The sequence below is a fragment of the Rattus norvegicus genome, chromosome 16, assembly GCF_036323735.1.
Source record: "Rattus norvegicus strain BN/NHsdMcwi chromosome 16, GRCr8, whole genome shotgun sequence".
NCBI lineage: Eukaryota > Metazoa > Chordata > Mammalia > Rodentia > Muridae > Rattus > Rattus norvegicus.
The window spans coordinates 19,159,175-19,177,188 of NC_086034.1; the positions used below are offsets into that span (position 1 = coordinate 19,159,175).

Here is an 18,014-nt window from a genome sequence, read left to right on the forward strand (position 1 = left end):
GGACCAAAACACTGAAAAGCGGTCGAAGCTGGGATTGGTTGAGGGATCTGGAGCGGGTGGCTGCGCAGTGGCTCTCCGTGACGTCACATTCATCTGCCAGGGTTCGTTCACAACTTTCCCAGGCGGGACTGCTCCGGGTGGACGTGATGTACCATTCACGCGCCGGAAGTGCTCACCACTAGGTTCTCTACACTAGTCTGAAGCATGGCGGGGTTCGCTGAGCTCCGGCTATCGTCGTGGCTGGTGGAACAGTGTCGACAGCTGGGGTTGAAGCAGCCCACGCCGGTGCAGCTCGGGTGCATCCCGGCCATCCTGGAAGGTGAGTCCTTGACTCTCTTTTAATGCCTTTCTTTGTCCCCTCTTCCTTACCCCGGGTCCCACGAATCAGGACAGCATTGGGTGTTTCAGAGATCCTGACCCGCAGCATTGGCATTTAGGCTTCGACTGACTCGTGTGCATTGTCATACAGGTGATGGATGGAACCTCTGAAATTTTCGTAGAACCCGAGCATTAGGGAGAGTTCGGTGAATGACTAAAACGTGGCACTGGGGCAAAAAAAAGGGGGTGGGGAGTAGAACTGGCCTTGACGTAGCAAACAGAAACAGAGGCTGTCAAACTCCAGGCTCCGTGTTTGTGTCAGTGCTCTTCAGTTCAGCTCACTTTTGCCATTAAAGAGGCATCCTTGGAGCCGAACGTGGTCATCTCTCATCTCAGTCATCTCAATACCGAGCAGGAGGATCAGGAGTTCAAGATAATCCTCAGCTGTGTAGCAAGTTGCAAACCAGCCTGGGATACTTGAAAAATTGTTTCAAACAAGCAGTCATAATAACTGTTGGAAATTAGATGATGTTCAAGGGATTAGTGAACATAAAACAGCTTTTAATATTCTATTCTGCAGAAAAGGGTGCTGGCATTGAAAAAAGGATAAAGTAACTGGTATACTGATTTCAAGCAAGTTTTCGAAGCTTTCCCCCCAATCCTGCAGGGCTTGCCCCCTTCCCAAATTCCCCACCCCATTGGTCCATTGGGGCCCCAACTCTTATCTAATGAATAATTTGGGGCTTGAAACTGCCCCCCTTTTATAATCATAGGCTCAGTCACATAGCAGACCACCTGTAAGTCTCCAAGTCTTAGAATTGTAAGACATGCGGGTGCCAGCCACCAACTAAGGGAGAGAAGGGCCCAGCACCTCCTACTCACCTGTAACTCTAATAAACTGTAAGCAGACCATACCCATCTATTTCTTACAATAATGAGTGAATGCTCACAGGACCAATCATGGCCTTTCTTCATGTTAATACTGCTTTGCCGTCTGCCCAGGTCGGGACTGCTTGGGTTGTGCAAAAACAGGAAGTGGCAAGACAGCAGCCTTTGTACTTCCCATCCTGCAGAAGCTGTCTGAGGACCCTTATGGCATCTTCTGCCTGGTTTTGACACCCACTAGGTGAGCCTCTAGCACACGGCCCACATGTGCTTTCTTGAAGCAAGTGCCTTGACCTTTCCAAGTTGCACTTTCCTCATGTGTGAAATGAGATAAGAATCACTCCTTTCTTGTGGTGATGCAGAATCAAGCAGGAATAATGGGGTGTGTGAAACGTTCCTAGGACTCAGGAGGTAGCTGGCCAGGGAGGAGCTACCAAATCTAACAGCTAGGGAAACAAAGTGATATTATTGGGCCAGCAAGAGTGCTAAGCAGCCAGAGGTGTTTGCCTGCAAGCCTGATGACCTAAGTTCAGACCCCAGGGACTCACCCACAGGGTGGAAGGACAGAACTAACTTCTGCAGATTAGCTTCTGACCTCCAGCAGAGCGGCGGAGCGCCACAGCATGTGTACACCCACATGAATAAATAAATGTAATAATGTGTTTAAAATATGTTGTAGGTGTATAGGTTCTGGTGTGCATAGGTTGAGAGGCCAGGGAACAGAAAGGATCCTGTCAGAGCACCTTGAATATGGGCCTCAAACGTCACACAGAAGGTGACATGTGTTTACATGTGGGCCAGAGGTTAACATCAGGCATCTTACTCAATTTCTCTCAGCCTCATTTTATTTGAAGATTATATATGCATATATATTATGTATATTATATATAAACGAGGTCTTCTGCAAGAGCAGTAACTTGCTCCGAACTGTTGGCTCTTTGTTTTTCAAACTTCCTTCCACCACCGCTCATCCTCCAGGGTCTTACCATGTAGCCCTGGCTGTCCTGGAACGCACTCTGTAGACCAGGCTGGCATTGACTCAGTGATCCTCCTGTCTCACTCGGCCTCCTGAGTGCTAGGATTAAAGGTGGGCACCCTGCCAAAGGTTTGATTAACGTGCACAGGTCAGAAGAGGGCATTAAGTCCTATTAGAGACAGTTGTAAGCTACCATATGAGTGCTGGAAATTAAACTCCGGACCTCTGGAAGAGGTCTTAACTGTTGAGCTGCCTCTCCACCCCCACCTTATTTTATATTTATTTCCTTTTGGATTTTCTAGAGAGGGTTTCTATGTGTAGCTGTGGCTCTCCTGGAACTCACTCTGTGAACCAGGCTGGCCTCAAATTCACAGAGCTCTGCCTGCTGTTGGAGGATATTTTATCACACTGTAAACCCTAAGATTGTGCTATTTATTTGTCTCAAGTTGTAGTGTGGTTCAGCCTTAGCCACACATCTTTAATCCCAAACAGTGAAGGTAAAGTTAGTTTGTAGAAGGAAGCACCCATTGTTTGAAAGTGATACCTAATTGAGTGGCAGACAAAGTGACGAATCAGAGAAAGATTGACAGACTAGCACATGCCCAACTCTCAGGAGAAGAGGAAAGGGAAGCTACTTGAGGGGCAGAGCAGAGGGAAGGAGGCAGTTTTACTGGGACAGTTGTACAGAGGCAGGTTGCAGAGAGAGAGCAACTAGACACAGGTGAAGACAGAACGAGCCAGAAGATTAGAACAGATTGCCAGCATTAGTATGAGGCTAAGCAGGGCAACTCAGGAGAAGCAGGGGGATGGTGGTGGTGGTGGGGAGCAGTTTGAATCAGTCAGTGTGGAGAGGGAAGAGGTCAGAACTAGAAAGGATGAGTTATTTCAGCAGCAAGTCTCAGAGGCTGAAAACATTCTAGCCCTAGATAAGACTGTACGGAGGCTAGAAGCTTCCAGGACTAGGCCTTTATTAGCAGACAGGCAGTAAGTCTTGGAGACAACAATTAGAGCTGAGACATGCCGCCAGTCTCCCTAACATTGCTTTTGAAGAGGCCATCAGCATTCGGGAAGTGGAGGCCAGGAGGAGCCTGGAGGAAGGAGAGGGGACGGGATATAGGCACAAGTGCTCACTGATCCAGCTGGCTCTTGTCACCCACAGAGAGCTGGCCTACCAGATAGCTGAGCAGTTCCGAGTGCTGGGGAAGCCTCTGGGCCTAAAGGACTGCATCATCGTTGGTGGCATGGGTATGGTGGCTGAGAGCCTGGGGTGGGCCATGGGGTCCCTGCTCATCCCTCCCACTCAGTCTCACCTCTCCTTCTACTTCAGACATGGTGACTCAGGCCCTGGAGCTCTCTCGGAAGCCACACGTGGTTATTGCCACCCCTGGGCGCCTGGCTGACCACCTGCGCAGTTCCAACACTTTCAACATGAAGAAAATCAGATTCTTGGTGAGCCAGCTCTGCTCCTGGGACTAAGACTGGGCTGGGAAGCATCGTTCTTCTCTTCTGTGTGAGACAGGGTCTCTCTATGTAACCCTGGCTGTCCTGGGACTCTATGTGCATGACTGTGCTCAGCTGGCATCCATTCCTGACATTCCTGATGATTGAGCAAAGGGCTAGAAATAAAGACAAGGGCGTGCTGACACGCACCTTCCATCCCAGCACTCGGAACACAGAGGCAGAAGGGTCCCTGTGAGTTCAAGACCAGCCTGGTCCACATAGTCCCGGGACAGTCAGTCCTACACAGCAAGACCCTGTCTCATACAAAACAAAAAGCCTGACAGAGACAAGGCATGTAGGAGCCGGGCTGTCCTCGAGGGCCTGCTGGAGTCTCGCGCAGTAGGTGACCTGGACTTGAGGCTAAGGACAGTGTTCAGGAACCCATTTCACAGTCTCTGAAAGGCAGGTGGACTGTGCGTGGGGCTTTTATCGAGAGATGCAGCTCCCAGGTTGAAGGTCTTGCAGTGGTCCAGTCTCCTCTCCTGCTCTCCCATGCAGGTGTTGGACGAGGCCGATAGGCTGCTGGAGCAGGGTTGCACCGACTTCACTGCAGACCTGGAGACCATCCTGTCAGCTGTTCCAGCACGCAGGCAAACCCTCCTGTTCAGTGCCACACTGACAGACACACTCAAGGAGCTGCAGGGCCTGGCTACCAACCAGCCCTTCTTTTGGGAGGCACAGGCCACGTGAGTTCCAAAGCTGTGCTGAGGGTTACACCAGAGAGTTGAGGCAGAAGAAACTGAGGGTAGGCTACTCTTCCACCTCCAGGGTTCGCACGGTGGAGCAGCTTGACCAGCGCTATCTGCTGGTGCCTGAGAAGGTGAAGGACGCCTACCTGGTTCACCTGGTCCAGACCTTCCAGGACCAGCTGGAGGACTGCTCCATCATCATCTTCACCAATACCTGCAAGTGAGTGACAGGCGCTGGCCTCGCCTGTGCTGGGGGCTCTGGCCCACCTTCCCTCATGTGAAGGTGAACTGGGCTCGGCCTACCCTGCTGGTGCCTCTGTGTGATCTCAGAACCCAGAAGGCATGCAGAGCTCTCCCCAGCCAGCCAGGGCTACACAGTGAGACCCTGACCCAAACAAAACAAAAATAATAGCCTTTGGCCGTCTCCCCTTGAGACAAGAGGACCTGTGTACACCACAGGGGAGGGAACGTTGGCCTCAGAGCGGCCAACAGGCACAGCAGGAATCAGCAACTTGATAGCTCTAGTTTGGAAGTCCGAGTACCATGGTCAGGGCTGATTCTTGTTGGTTCTGAGTTTGAGAGGCCAGCAGCAACCTAGGCAGCAGACTGAGCAGCTCTACAACTCTGTAGCCACTCGGGTGATGTCTTGGTGGGCTAGCGCACTCATAACCAACCTTTTCTCACCAGGACCTGCCAGATCCTTTGTATGATGCTTCGAAAGTTCAACTTCCCCACAGTGGCACTGCACTCCATGATGAAGCAGGTGATAGTCCATGTCACCACCTCTCTCTGGTCTCAAACATTACGACTCAGAGGCTAAGGATGTAGCTCAGCCGGTAGAGTACTGTTGATCAGTGTTAGAGGGGAGTGGTTCAGTGGGAGAGTGCTTACCTAGCATGTCTGAGACCCTGGGTTCCATCCCCAACCCTGTTAACTGGGCATAGTGGTATGTATAGTACGCTCAGGAGGTGAGGCAGGAAGAGCAGAAGTTCAAGGCCAGCCTTGTCTGCATAGGAAGTTCAGGACCAGTTTAGGCTAATAGAGACCCTGTCTTTGGTTTTGATGGATGTTCTGTTTTGTTTTTTTATTTGTTTTGGGGAGTTTGTTATTGTTTTGATTTATGGGGGGTTTTGTTTATTTATTTGGTTTTGTTTTGCTTTGTTTTGTTTTTGGCACTTTGAGACAGGGTCTCTTCTCTCCATGTAGCCCTATTTGTCTTGGAGCTCTCTGTGTAGACCAGGCTGTCCTTAAATTCAGAGATCTGTGTGACTCTGCTTCCCAAGTGCTGGGATAAAGGTGTGTGTTAGCACACCCAGCCCAGCCCTGGGCCCCCCCGCCCCCCAAAAAAAGCCACAAACGAAGACATCACAGCACTGTGATGTCCCACCCTCTCCCCATGTCATTCTATTGTCCCCTTTGGCTTTGGGACCACTGTCCTCCCCACTCTGGTCTCTGCCCTGTCCCCAGGCTCACTCCATGTGCTCACAAACCTCTCCTTGCCTATGGCACAGAAAGAGCGCTTTGCAGCCCTGGCCAGATTCAAGTCCAGCACCTATCGGATTCTTATTGCTACTGACGTGGCCTCCAGGTGAGCAGGCCTAGTGCAGCTGGGCGGGGGGAGGCTGAGTGCAAGCCTTGCTTCCCTACATGGACTCCAGCTGACTGTTCTGTACCTCCAGAGGCCTGGACATCCCCACTGTGCAGGTGGTCATCAACCACAACACCCCTGGGCTCCCCAAGATCTACATCCATAGGGTCGGTCGCACAGCCCGTGCAGGTGAGCAGAGCCAGGTTAGGGGCTCCGGCTGCAGTGAGAGACACTGGAGAACAGGGTCTATCACCCAGAAGGAAGGACTCAGTGGGACCACCTTGCCAGTGCCCTGGCTTACGTTCCCAGACTGACCTCACTGGGGTGCTGACCCAGGGGCCAGGGATGCATCTGTAACCAGGAGAGACTGGGCCTGCTGCCCTGCCCCTGTGGGTTTTGGGAAGTCTGAGAGGGACCTTGTCTTAATAACAAACACCTAGATGCCGGCTGCTGTGGGTCATGTTCCCTGTCAGCCAATGGTCTGTATCAGCTTTGGTCACCACTGAAGATGGGCAGTAGAGTAGGACAGAGCTGCTCCCCACTCTCCTCCAGCTTCCCTACTTCCCCTCTGGCTTTCACATGCAGGCCCCACCCTGGGTGGAGCCCTGGTCCTCTCAACAAGTCCCTTCCGCCTCTGAGGAGGCTCCTGGAGCTATTGAGCTGGGATAACCCTCTTGACAAGGCCCAGGTTCTATAACAGATTGTCCTTACAGGGAGGCAGGGACAGGCCATCACACTGGTGACGCAGTACGACATCCACCTGTTGCATGCCATCGAGGAGGAGATCAGTAAGTGGGTGGGGTCCCAGGGTCCAAGCCCAGGAGATAAATTCCCTTCCTTAGCCACCCTGAACGTCCATGTGTGGTTTGGAGGTTGACAAGGACAGGAGTTCTCAGGCATGCCCTACAGCCTACTCCTACCAACAGCCACCAAGACTGGCCATCTGGAACTCCCTGTAGCAAGCTCAGCATGGGCCCTGTCTCAGCCTCTCAGGGATCGAACTTCACTCATTTGTTCATTTGTTTATTCATTCATTCATTCGAGACAGAGGGTAATTGCTCTACAGAGCTGGCCTGGAACACAGCTGAAAGGAGGGATCTCCTGCCTCCACCTCCCAGGGCTGTGATGACGAGCATGTGCTACCAGGCTTGGCAGCATAGTCCACATGTGGCTGGATCCAGACCTCCAGAGCTAGGGGGGCAAGGAGGGCCAGCTGCACCCCAGCCTAACCCAGGTTCCTGTCCCTGCAGAACAGCAGCTGGCTGAATTGGCAGTGGAGGAGGCCCAGGTCCTGCAGATCCTCACACAGGTCAACGTGGTGCGCAGGGAGTGTGAAATCGTATGTGTGGGCCAGCCTGTGGGGTGGGGCAAGGCTCCCTGTGCTGGGCCTGACCTGACATGCCCCCCTTCCCACCCCAGAAACTGGAGGCTTCGCATTTTGATGAAAAGAAGGAGATCAACAAGCGGAAACAGATGATCCTGGAGGGGAAGGTAGATGCTAGTGTGTGAGACTGGTGTGCAGGGGCAGGCATGAGTGTGATTAATAGGGTGGGTGGGACCTGGGGACCGGGGAGCCAGTCCCTGGGAAGCTGCCCAGCTACAATCTCCGCTCCCTTCCACAGGACCCGGACCTGGAGGCCAAGCGCAAAGCTGAGCTGGCCAAGATTAAGCAACAGAACCGGCGCTTCAAGGAGAAAGTGGAGCAGACGCTTCGGCAGCAGAAAGCAGGGAGCACAGGCCGGCGGTCGCGTCCTCCCAGACCTCGTCCCCAAGAGCCAGCCAGGGCTGAGGCTCAGAACTGAGCTGTAAACCTACTGCAGGTGGCCCCTGACTTCAGTAAATGCTCTTTGAACCTGTCAGTCAGACTTGAAAATGGGGCAGGATGAGTGTAGAGCCTTCCGGTCACAGGACCCCAATGCCTCTGTTGCCCCATGAGGATAACCGGTGCAGCCTTCCCTCACAGTGTCCCTGGGGTGCAAGGCAGCAGCAGCCAAGGACAGCAGGTGTCAACAACGCCACACGTAGAAATGTTACCTGGGCAGAAGCACTGCCCAAGGATTCTAGAAAATTCTACACGGTGCAAAGCTCAGAGACAGCTGGGGCCCCCTGGTCCCTGCCAGGGTGCCTTGGGGCCGCAGGCCTCCAGAGCAAACTAGGGTGCTGCCTCTGCCAGGCGAGCCAGGCCCTCGCGCAGCTCGCTCAGCTCGAACAGCCGCACGTCCAACAGCTGCGCAGCCCGGCCCACCTCTGCTCGTGCGCGCTCCCGCTCGGCCCGCGCCTCCTCCAGGTTGCTTTCCATCGCCCGCAGCTGCTGCTCCAGTTCTGCATTCCGGGTCTCCAGGTCCTGCAGCGGGAGGCAAGGGGTGGGACAACCTGTGAAGCTTTGGTTGCCAGTCCTCTCTGATGCGGTCTGTGTCTTCACGGGGTCAGTAAAGGACCACGGAAGTATGAAGTACTGAGTTTGGGACCCAATAGCTGCATAACGAGCATGGCTGGTAGGACACCAAGGGGAGACAGGCAGGACTCCAGACTGGAGCAGACTGGCCAACCTAATCATCCCCAGGCCAGTGAGACACCCTCTTTCTAAAAACTAGATGGGCTGGAGAGATGGGACAGTGGTTAAGTATGAAGTTCTGCATAAGGCCAGAGTTCACCTCCAAGTACCCACATGAGGCAACTCACAAACAAGCTCCCAGGGGCCCGGCCCTTCTGGCCCCTGAGGGAATGGCACTGGCGCACAACACCACACATAACTAAATCTTAGAAAGGTGCCCCACAGGCCTTTAACCCCAGCATCCGGGAAGCTGAGGACAGGAGGATCTCTCCAGTCCCAGATCAGCTGCTGCTAGAGGCACAGTCAGTATAAAAACAAAAGTCCCAAGATGACCAACAGCATGACCCGGAGCCAAGGGGCCTGGTCTTCAGTCCCCTCTTACCCACTGCAGTCTAATGCCCCAAGTACTGCTGGCAGCTGTGACCTCAAGGGTGGGGGATCAGGTCACCACTGCATTGACTCAGCACCCAGCCGTTCTGAGCTCAGTGTGAGACTCAAAGGATGGGGCAGGGAGAAACAGAGGAAGACACCAGCTCCAGTCTCCAGATACACATGGGATGTATGTATGCACAGACACTACATGCAGAAACCCATGGTATGTAACATAATACAGTCACGTATGTATGAGTGACATACAGAACAGCCTTCCTGCTGACCCTCTCCCGGGGAACACAGTACTGTGCCCAGAGGACCACTGATTCTGAGGTCCTGGGCCTTTGCACAATCTGCTCCTGCCCACCCTCAAAGACAACAGGGTAACTGGGGGTGCTCTTGACGGCTCCCAGGTCTCTGGGAAGTTTCCCTGGAACCCTAGACTGCTCAAATGTGGGAAGACTGGGTATGAGGTTGCTTAGCAACTCTGAGCAGACCGCCCTATCCCACTCACAGGCAGTTGCTACCTGTTCTACCCCGGGGGCCACTCTTACAGGTGAGGTCCTGCAGCCAACCTGAACCTGCTGCTGTGTCTCCTCCCGCTCGGCGGTGTCAGGAGCCTCTCGTGGGCCAGTGCTCTGATTCTTCAAAGTCTGGATCTCCTAGGGGGGAAGGTGTCCCATGTGTGCTCAGAGGCCCCTGGATTCCCCAGGAGAGTAGGACAGGATCCCTGAGCTGGCCCCAGGCTCACCTGGTCCTTGGTCTGCACCCGAGCCTCCAGCTGCTCCACCGACTGGCTGGTTGCTTCTTTCTCTCCTGCCCGGACCGGCTCTGCAGCCACCTGGGCCTCCAGCTCAGCCACCTGCACACATGCAGCTCAGTGGCCCTACCGTCCTCTGGGACACCCAGGGCCTGCTGGCCCATATGAAGCTCTCACAGCTTCAAGTCATTTTACAGCAAGAAACGGGACCTCTGGGGACTGATCCAGGGCAGAAGGGGTGTGGGGGTGCAGCTGTCCTCACCCGCTGCCGCAAGTGTTCAGCCTCTGCACGCTGGACCTCCAGCTGCTGCCTCCACTGAGTGGCGGCCGCGTTGGCCTCTCGAAGGGCCCCTGCCAGCCTCTGGTTGCTGTCCTGAAGTGCAAAGAACTCAGCCTCCCACTGGACCTCCCCTACGGAGCTGTGGAGAAGACACTGGGCTGGGGGTGTGCATGGTCAGGACAAGCAGCATCTGGTGCAGGGCATCCTGGACTAAGCAGGGCCAAAGCAACACTAAGCCAAGGAGTGGGACCATGAAATTGTGACAGGTGTTGTGGCTCATGAGAGGCTGAGAGACAGGCGGAACTGCTTAAGAATGATGTCAGCCTAGACTATAATGAGTTCTGGGCTACATATTGGGACCCTACCTCCAAAAATGTTGAAAACATATCCCTGCCCTCCAGATTGGTCAGGGGCCCGGTCAAAGGAGATGGAGGTGCAAATGAGGAAAGTGCAGCCTGCTTTCCAGATGAAGCAGGAGCCTATTGCTTCCTCCTCTCCCAGGTCTGCAGGCCAGATTCTTACACCCCCAACCCCTACCCAGCTTCATCTGCAGCAGACCAGTCCACCATGGGTCTCACCTCGATGCCCACGTCCATCCCAATGCCCACGCCCCTTAATACCTGCCAGGACCCTGACTCTAGAACACCATCCTAATAGTCTGTCCTGCGGATGCCCCGCCCTAGCACACCCCTGGTACCAGCTACACTCCCTTAATGACATTTAAGACCCTGACACTAGAAACACCATGCCTTGCCAGCCAAAAGTTCAGTCTGGACACAAGACACCCCTTAGGCCCCAGCTAGGCCCAACCTGGCTTCAAGCAGGCTCGGCCAACCACACCCCTCACCCTTCTGACAGCATCTTCTTCAACCGCTCCCGCTCAGTGGGGCCAGGGGCGTCCGCGCTCTGGCTGCGGAACAGCTTCTCTTCTGGACCATTGGTGCTGACCAAGGGGCTTGGAGGAACCTGTGCATGGGAGCCAGGACGGGGTCACAGTGAGCACTTGCTTCAGCCAAGGACTCGGTAGGAAGTAAGGGTGATTGAAGCAAGGACTGAGGTCAGGGCATCTGAACTGACCATGATGACCAGTACTCCTTCCTCACCCTCCATAGCTCCTTGGAGCCTCAGGATGGGGGATCCTGTCCCTCACCTGCCTGGGCCTTCACTAACTCCTCAGGGCCAAATGGAAACAACCTACAGAAAGAGGAATCCAAACACTTGGAGCTGCTCTCCTCCAGGTAAGTTGAGGCACGAGCCAGCAGGAGGGCTCATAGGTAAAGGAGCCGGTCACCAAGCCTGATGCCCTGCTGAGAAGAAAACTGACTCCCACGAGTTGTCCTTGGAGTCCCACCCAGGCACATGCACATTTGTGTATGCACACAGACATAAATGCAGTAAGGCCACCAGCCACCCTTGGACACTAGCACAGTGCATGGACCCTGAGATCAGAAGCATATATAGCTGCCTCAGGGGTGTGGTAGTCACCGGGTACTATAGACATGGGGTGTAGGAACACCTACCTGGTGGGAGGCCATGGCCAGGGCAGTACTAGTGAGTTCTCCACCATCTTGAGATTTCTCCCGAGCCAGTCTGGCAGCTTCTTTGACCTCCTGAAACTTCTCAGCAAACTGGGGGTGAGGGAGGGGGATAGTCAGAAAGCATTTCCCACATCTCCCATCATACCTCCCATCACCCCAACCTGTACCTGCCCTGTCACCCTGGGGCCTTTGGGAAGAGTCAACCCTGTGAGCCTCTTGGGTGTCAGAATGACACACAGAGGGAGGGGGTTTGGTGAATTCCAGAGGTGACATTAAAAAGTTCTGAACCACGCCACACAGAAAGGGACTCTGTTCCTGTCAGGCTGATTGGCCAGCCTGAGGCTAGCTGCCCATCTGTCCTTCAAACATGCCAGTATGTCATAACACAGGGACAACATCCACAGCCAGTGGGAGCCCCTTCTCCTAAATTCCTCAGCTGACAACTAACGAACGCTGGTTCTGTGGTTACAGTGATGTGTCTTCTTTTCACTTTAACGTAACTTTTGTTTATTAAAGAGAACACATGAGGACCGGAGCCACGCTCTGCGGTCATGAGGGCAGGCTGATGTAGAGAAGCCACCTCAGGTCACACACCACTGCAGGCAGCTCTCACACGCCTGCCTGTGACTCCAGCTGCAGGGATCCAACGGCCCCTGCTGGTCTTGGGGGGCATCCGCACACACACACACACACAGGCACGAACACGCGTGCACATAAAAACAGTTTTTAAAAAGTAAATGAAGGTTGGGGATTTAGCTCAGTGGTAGAGCGCTTGCCTAGCAAGCACAAGGCCCTGGGTTCGGTCCCCAGCTCCGGAAAAAAAATAAAATAAAATAAAATAAAGTCAGGCATGAGTGGCGCACACCTTCAATCCCAGCAGTCAGGAGGCAGAGGCAGGAGGATCTCAGAGTTTGGTGCAATCCTGACTCAGTAAGCTTGCTGCAGGCCCAATGATAATAAGGTTGGTCCTTGGAGCCTCCATGGGAGGAGGGAACTGACACAGCACACATGCACACACACAGGCACAACACAGAAATAATTCAATATAATAAAAACTTTTAAAAGAAAACTTGTTTTTATTACTGTTGATTGTGTGGGTGTACATATGTGTAAGTGCCCCCAGAAACCAGAGTCCTTAAATTCCCCTCCAAGGACTTACAGAAGGTAATGAGTCACCAAGTGGGTGCTGGGAATTGAACTCTCGTCTGCACAAGCAGCCCTTCACCATAGAGGCATTTCCCACCCCACAGAGTTTAAGCTATACCTGCTGCTGCTGTCTACGCCCTCGAGGCACAGACAGGCAGATTAGGAATTCAAGGTTGGGGTTGGGGATTTAGCTTCCGCGGTAGAGTGCTTGCCTAGCATGTGCAAGGCCCTGGGTTCGGTCCCCAGCTCCGAAAAAAAGAAAAGAAAAAAAAAAAAAAAAAGGAATTCAAGGTTAGCCTCGGCTATAATGTGAATTTGAGATCAGCCTTGTCTACATAGCAAGTTCCATACCAGCTGGGGCTACGTAGTGAGACCCTACTACCCATAAAAACGAAAAATAGAAAAAGAAAATAATTGTTAAAAACTTTTATTTTACATGTATCAGTGTTTTTCCTGCATGTGTGTCTGGGCACATTTGTGCCTGCTCTGGTGTCACTGGTCTGGTCCCAGGGGCACCAGATCTCCTGGAACTGGATTACAGATGGCTGTGAGTCACCACGTGGGTACTGGGAATTGGACCTGGGTCCTCTGCAAGAGCAGCCAGTGCTCTTAGTCACAGAGCCAGCTCTCCAAGCCCAGAAAGTATTACTTTTTAACCAGGCAAGGGTTGATTCTAGCTGTGAGGAAGTCTGAGGTAGGAGAGACCCAAAATAAACAGCTAAGCCAGGGTGGGGGCACACACCTGAGAGCCAGCCCTCTAATGGCAGAAGGACTGCTGAGAGTGACGACAGTGAGACCCTGCCTAACACTTCAAAAACAAAGCCAGGAAGGGGCGGTGGCACAGCCTTTCAATCCCAGTGCTCAGGAGACAGAGGCAGGTGGATCTGAGTTTGAAGCCATCTTGGTCTACTGAGCAAGTTTCAGGACAGTCAGAGAAACACAGAAAAATCCTGTCTGGAAACACTCTCCCCAAAATAAAATAAAAATAATGGGAAGCTGCAGAGTCGGCTCAGTGGTCAGGAGCACGGGCTGCTCTTGCAGAGGACCCAGGATCTGTTCCCAGCACCCACATGGCAGCTGTCAACTAACTCCAGCTCCAGGGGATCTGGCGCCCTCTACTGGCCTCCACAGGCATAGTGCATACACATGCAAGTACACAGAGATACATGGAAGCAAAAGACTTATAAAATAAAAATATTATATAACAACAACAAAATCAAAAGCTGCCCTTGGTAGCACACAATCTTAGTCCCAGCACTCAGGAGGCAGAGGCAGGTGGATCTCTGAGTTGGAGGCCAGTCTGGTCTATAGTGTGAGTTCCAAGACAGACATAGAGAAACCCTGTCTTGAAAAATAAAACAAAGCAAAACAAATTTGGGGCTACATTATGGTCCAGTGAAAGCTGAGGTGCTCGTTGACAAGCCTGATGACTTGAACTGCGTTCCTAGAGCCCACACAGTAGACAGGGAGAGCTGAACCGCCCCCCCCACACACACACACACTTCCTGTCTCCACAGATACATTCATAAACATTCACACCCAAAGTAAATAAAAAGTAATAATTTTTTTAATTAAAAAATTTTGAGGAGCTGGAGAGATGTCTCAGCAGTTAAGAATGCTTCTAAGAGGCGAGTTCAGTTCCCAGCAGCTATGTCGGGTGCCTTAACAATGGCCTGTACCTTCTGCTCCAGGAGATCTAATGCCACCTTCTGACCTCTGTGAGCACCAGCACACACATGGCCTATGCACATGCAAACGCATACAAACATATCTGAAAAAGACAACACACTCATTACTGAGTGGTGATGTCAGACGTTGGAAGGAGGTGCTACGGAGCCAGGGGGATGTGCTCAGTCCAGGCTTCCAATCGACACGGCTAAGGGGCTCGAGGGGTGTGCAAAGCTGGAGCAAGGTGACAAAAGACTACCGTACCCAGGGCACTCAAGAAGCCTTGGTATCTGTCAGCCCACCCTGAGGAACACACACAGATGCCAATCACTGCCCACGTCCCTGCCCACCTGGGTCAGCTGCTGTTCCGAGCCAAAGCCTAGGCCATACACAGTGTTGGCTCGACTGTCTGCCCATTGCCCGAACTTCTGAGAGGTTTTGGTGAAGGTCATGTTGGGAGTGACTGTGCTGTTGATGATGGCCTAGGGGTGGGTGGGGGAAGCAAGATTCCAGGTCAGAAGATAAGCCAGCCTTGGACTACAAACTGAGGTTAAAAATTAAATTAAAAAAAAAATTCTAGGCTTCTGTCTTAGTAATTGATCCCTATCTAGAATCCCCCAGTGAGGAGCTATCGGAAGGCGAAAGGCTTATGGGTGGAACCTCTACCTGGGATCACCCAATGAAGGGCTGCGGTAGAATTCTTATCCCATCGAGGTCTAGTCTCCCAATGGTGTCAGGAACTGAAAGTCTAAATGGCTTTGCCCCTCTTGGAGATCTCACCACTGAGTTGGCTGCACACCTGCCCCGCCCCCCAGGCCCCGCCCCTCCCAGGCCCCTGCTCAGACCTTGGCGCCTCCGATGCTGATGATGCGGTACACATTTCGGGTTGCATCATAGAAATAGGACACGGTAAGTGCATGCTTGCCAGCGGGAATCCAGTTCCTCTTCGTAGCGGGGTCGATCTGGAACACGTGCGCCCTGGTGCTGAAGATTGGCTGTTCCCTGCAGCGGGGACAGAAGCTCTGCAGGAGTCTGACACTACCCAGGGGCAAGGCCAGACCACGGTGGGTGGGCACTTACCTGGCTGTGGACATTGGTCAGGCTGGGCTGGATGACCTCTAAGGGACACCCAGAGGGGTGACAGGAGTCACTTGTTTGTCCCCTGGGGAAAGAAGGAGCTTGTGAGTAAGGTTCCAGAGATACTCAGGCCAAGTCGGTCCTCCAGGTGACTTTGCAAAACCAGCGAGAAAGGAGAGAAACAACACTGGGCAGTGAGCATCGCTGATCGGACACCCATCTCCTCAGTCCCAGCCCAGACCAGCCTTGAAATCACTCTGCAGCCAACAGGGACCTTGAACTCCTGATGCTCTGGCCTCCACCCCCCAAGTGCTGGGATACCAGCTTGTGCCATCACTCTCGGTTCATGTGGTGCTGAGGCCCTGCATGCCACACAAGCCCCCAACCACCTCAAGCTGCAGGCACAGCCCAAAGGCCCTGCTTTTGGGAGAAGCCCCCACAACAGGACTGAGTGATCTCTAGAGTCACCAGAGAGGTGATACAGTGCCACCAAATTGCCAGGGTAGGAGAAGGCTTGCAGAACAGCCTGGTCCTTGGCATACAGTATTGTACTCACTGTCCTGGTGACCAGCTACTGGGCAACTGTCCTCCCACAGGAACTGGGCGTGAGGTCAACCGAGTGGGACATTTTATTCACCCCTCCCATCCAACAGTTCCCCTCTCCTCCCAGAGGGCCTTGCATCAAAAAGTGGGGCAAAGCTGGATCAGTGTCGAGGATCCTGTCTCCTGAGGAAGCCAAGGCAGTTGACCATGCATCTCAGGAGTTCTAGGTCACCCTGGTCATCATGGCCATACCCCCATCTCAGAGTAAAGTGTAGTGCTTCCAGGGACGTAACCGGGAAATCAGGACCTCTGCTTCCACAAAACGACCACTTATGGGCTGGAGAGATGGCTCAGCGGTTAAGAACACTGATTGCTCTTCCAGAGGTCCCTCCAGCAACCACATGGTGGCTCACAACCACCTGTAATGAGATCTGATGCCCTCTTCTGGTGTGTCTGAAGACGCGACAGTGTATTCGTTTAAATAAAATAAATAAATAACTCTTTAAAGAAAGAAAGACCACTTAACCCAAATAACTGAGTCGGAGTCTCCAGGGAGTCTATTTAAAAGGGAAACATGAAAGCCTGGTGTGGTGGCACATGCCATCCCAGCACTGGGGAGGAGGAGGGAAAAGGAATGTTAAGACATTGAAGCCAACCTGGGCTACACACACACACACACACACACACACACACACACACACACACACACACATTGTACACAAGCGGTTCATCCCAGACTCCACCATGTGAACAGAAAACAAGACTGGGAGAAGGGGCTCCCCAGCCTCCTGGGAATGCTTGGACCCACCACTCTCCTAAGCCCTCAAAACTACTTCTAAGGGGATGGGGGAGGAGGAGGGGCCTGCGAGTGCGGAAGGTCAAGGCCCCTCCAAGCAGTCACGGGGTCCGAAACCGGAGCCCCCATGCGGAGGTCCAGTCGGGGACATTATTGGGACTGACGGGATTGGGGGAAAGGGGTCCCCGAACCCAGGCCCTTCCGGTCGGACCACTCCTGCCGGGACTTGCCACGATCGGGAAAAGTTACTCACTGAGTAGTCACGCGCCTCGGAGCAGCGGCGCGGGGCGGAGAATCGCGGTCGCGCCTGGCGGGGACCCTGCTAGGAGTCCCGCACCGAATTCCCACTTGGTACCGCTTCCCACTCCCGCCAGGGCAGCTCGTGAGGCCAACTACGGGAGCCACTGACCCGCAACTTTCTAAGCCGCCGAGCTTTGCGATGCGGCGCCCCCAACACCCGGACCTGGGCTGGGGGATCCGGTGAAGCCGCGCCCCAGAACCCAAGCCAGCACCTGAGCCCACGTCCTACCCCGCATCCCGGGACCCCAAGCCCTCAGCCAGTACCCCGCAGCACCCGGGCCCCGCCTCGCAGTCCACAACTTTAGAAACCATCTGTGTCTCCTGCGGCCCCCGCTCCCTGATTGTGCCTCGGAAGCTGGGGTCCCCCTGCCTGGCTCACCCCGCGTTGTCCTCGTCGCTGCTGCCTCCGGCCCGCGCCCTCCGCGAGCCCCGCGCCGCCCGCGCCTTTGTCTGCGCCGCCTCCGGTCCCATCGCGGCCAGTCCCCGCGCCGCCCCGCCTCTGCTCAGCGCCCCCTGCTGGCCTGCCACTGAGGGAGGGGAGGAGGGCGGGGATCCCGAGAGGGAAGATGGGGAGGGCGGACGGGGGGGGAGGAGTTGGGCGGGGTGAAAGGGCAGAGGAAGAGGAGGGCACCAGGAGGTCAAGAGGAGGGACTCCTGAAGGGGGACCCAGTGGGAGGCAACTGAAGGAAGTGGGGAGGGCGGGGCTTTTGAAGAAGGGGGAGGGGCCAATGAAGTGAGGGGCTGGGACCAGAGGGATTAGAGGCAGGGGCCTAGGATCAGGCAGAGTACTGGACAGAGGGGAGGGACCCAGGAGGGCAGCGGGGAGAGGCAGAAGGTGGCTGCGGAACAACAGTGGCCGGGTGGGGAAAGGGGTGGAGGGGGCGGGGCAAAGGAGGGTCTGTCCTGACCGGCCTTGGGGCAGAGCACTGGGCTGATGGGCTGAAGGCTGAGAAGACGAAAGTGTGGGTGTTGGGTGTGTGGTTGAGGGCCAGGGTGTGGGAACAGAAGCAGACATCCTGGAGTA

At 54.1% G+C, this 18,014-nt stretch overlaps 2 protein-coding genes across 12 annotated transcripts; one reads left to right on the forward strand and one right to left on the reverse strand.

The window, feature by feature from the left end:
* Positions 1–178: 178 nt before the first annotated feature.
* On the forward strand, positions 179–7,829 carry Ddx49 (DEAD-box helicase 49). 3 transcript variants are annotated; one of them, NM_001115023.1, is given in 13 exon segments: positions 179–319; positions 1,321–1,444; positions 3,339–3,424; positions 3,507–3,628; positions 4,178–4,365; positions 4,448–4,588; positions 5,056–5,131; positions 5,880–5,956; positions 6,048–6,145; positions 6,670–6,744; positions 7,207–7,295; positions 7,376–7,447; positions 7,579–7,829. In NM_001115023.1, coding segments are annotated over 13 exon segments (1,443 nt in total). In that variant the 5' UTR covers positions 179–204; the 3' UTR covers positions 7,759–7,829.
* On the reverse strand, positions 6,967–17,527 carry Homer3 (homer scaffold protein 3). Of its 9 annotated transcripts, none has more exons than XM_039094433.2 (11): positions 17,370–17,526; positions 15,355–15,436; positions 15,120–15,276; positions 14,625–14,756; positions 11,443–11,550; positions 10,770–10,888; positions 9,905–10,061; positions 9,634–9,744; positions 9,458–9,544; positions 8,202–8,300; positions 6,967–7,311 (listed from the first exon to the last, which is right to left on the reverse strand). In XM_039094433.2, the coding sequence occupies exons 2-11, from the start codon at positions 15,366–15,368 to the stop codon at positions 7,267–7,269; spliced, it is 1,029 nt and encodes a 342-aa protein (XP_038950361.1). In that variant the 5' UTR covers positions 15,369–15,436; positions 17,370–17,526; the 3' UTR covers positions 6,967–7,266. The 9 variants fall into 9 exon arrangements, with proteins under 9 accessions (XP_038950361.1, XP_038950360.1, XP_038950359.1 ...); XM_039094432.2 differs by having other exon boundaries at positions 9,437–9,544; XM_039094431.2 differs by having other exon boundaries at positions 9,410–9,544.
* Between the last annotated feature and the right edge of the window lie 487 nt (positions 17,528–18,014).

Excerpts from the sequence above, each read along its gene's own strand:
- Ddx49 (XM_063275187.1), top strand. The coding sequence starts at position 205 with ATGGCGGGGTTCGCTGAGCTCCGGCTATCGTCGTGGCTGGTGGAACAG. Across the intron at positions 3,425-3,506 it reads CATCATCGTTGGTGGCATGG|ACATGGTGACTCAGGCCCTG; the intron begins GTATGGTGGCTG and ends CTTCTACTTCAG. Across the intron at positions 4,589-5,055 it reads ATCTTCACCAATACCTGCAA|GACCTGCCAGATCCTTTGTA; the intron begins GTGAGTGACAGG and ends TTTTCTCACCAG.
- Homer3 (XM_006252890.5), bottom strand. Across the intron at positions 11,551-14,624 it reads CGGAACAGCAGCTGACCCAG|TTTGCTGAGAAGTTTCAGGA; the intron begins GTGGGCAGGGAC and ends CCTCACCCCCAG. Across the intron at positions 10,889-11,442 it reads TGGCCATGGCCTCCCACCAG|GTTCCTCCAAGCCCCTTGGT; the intron begins GTAGGTGTTCCT and ends TCCCATGCACAG.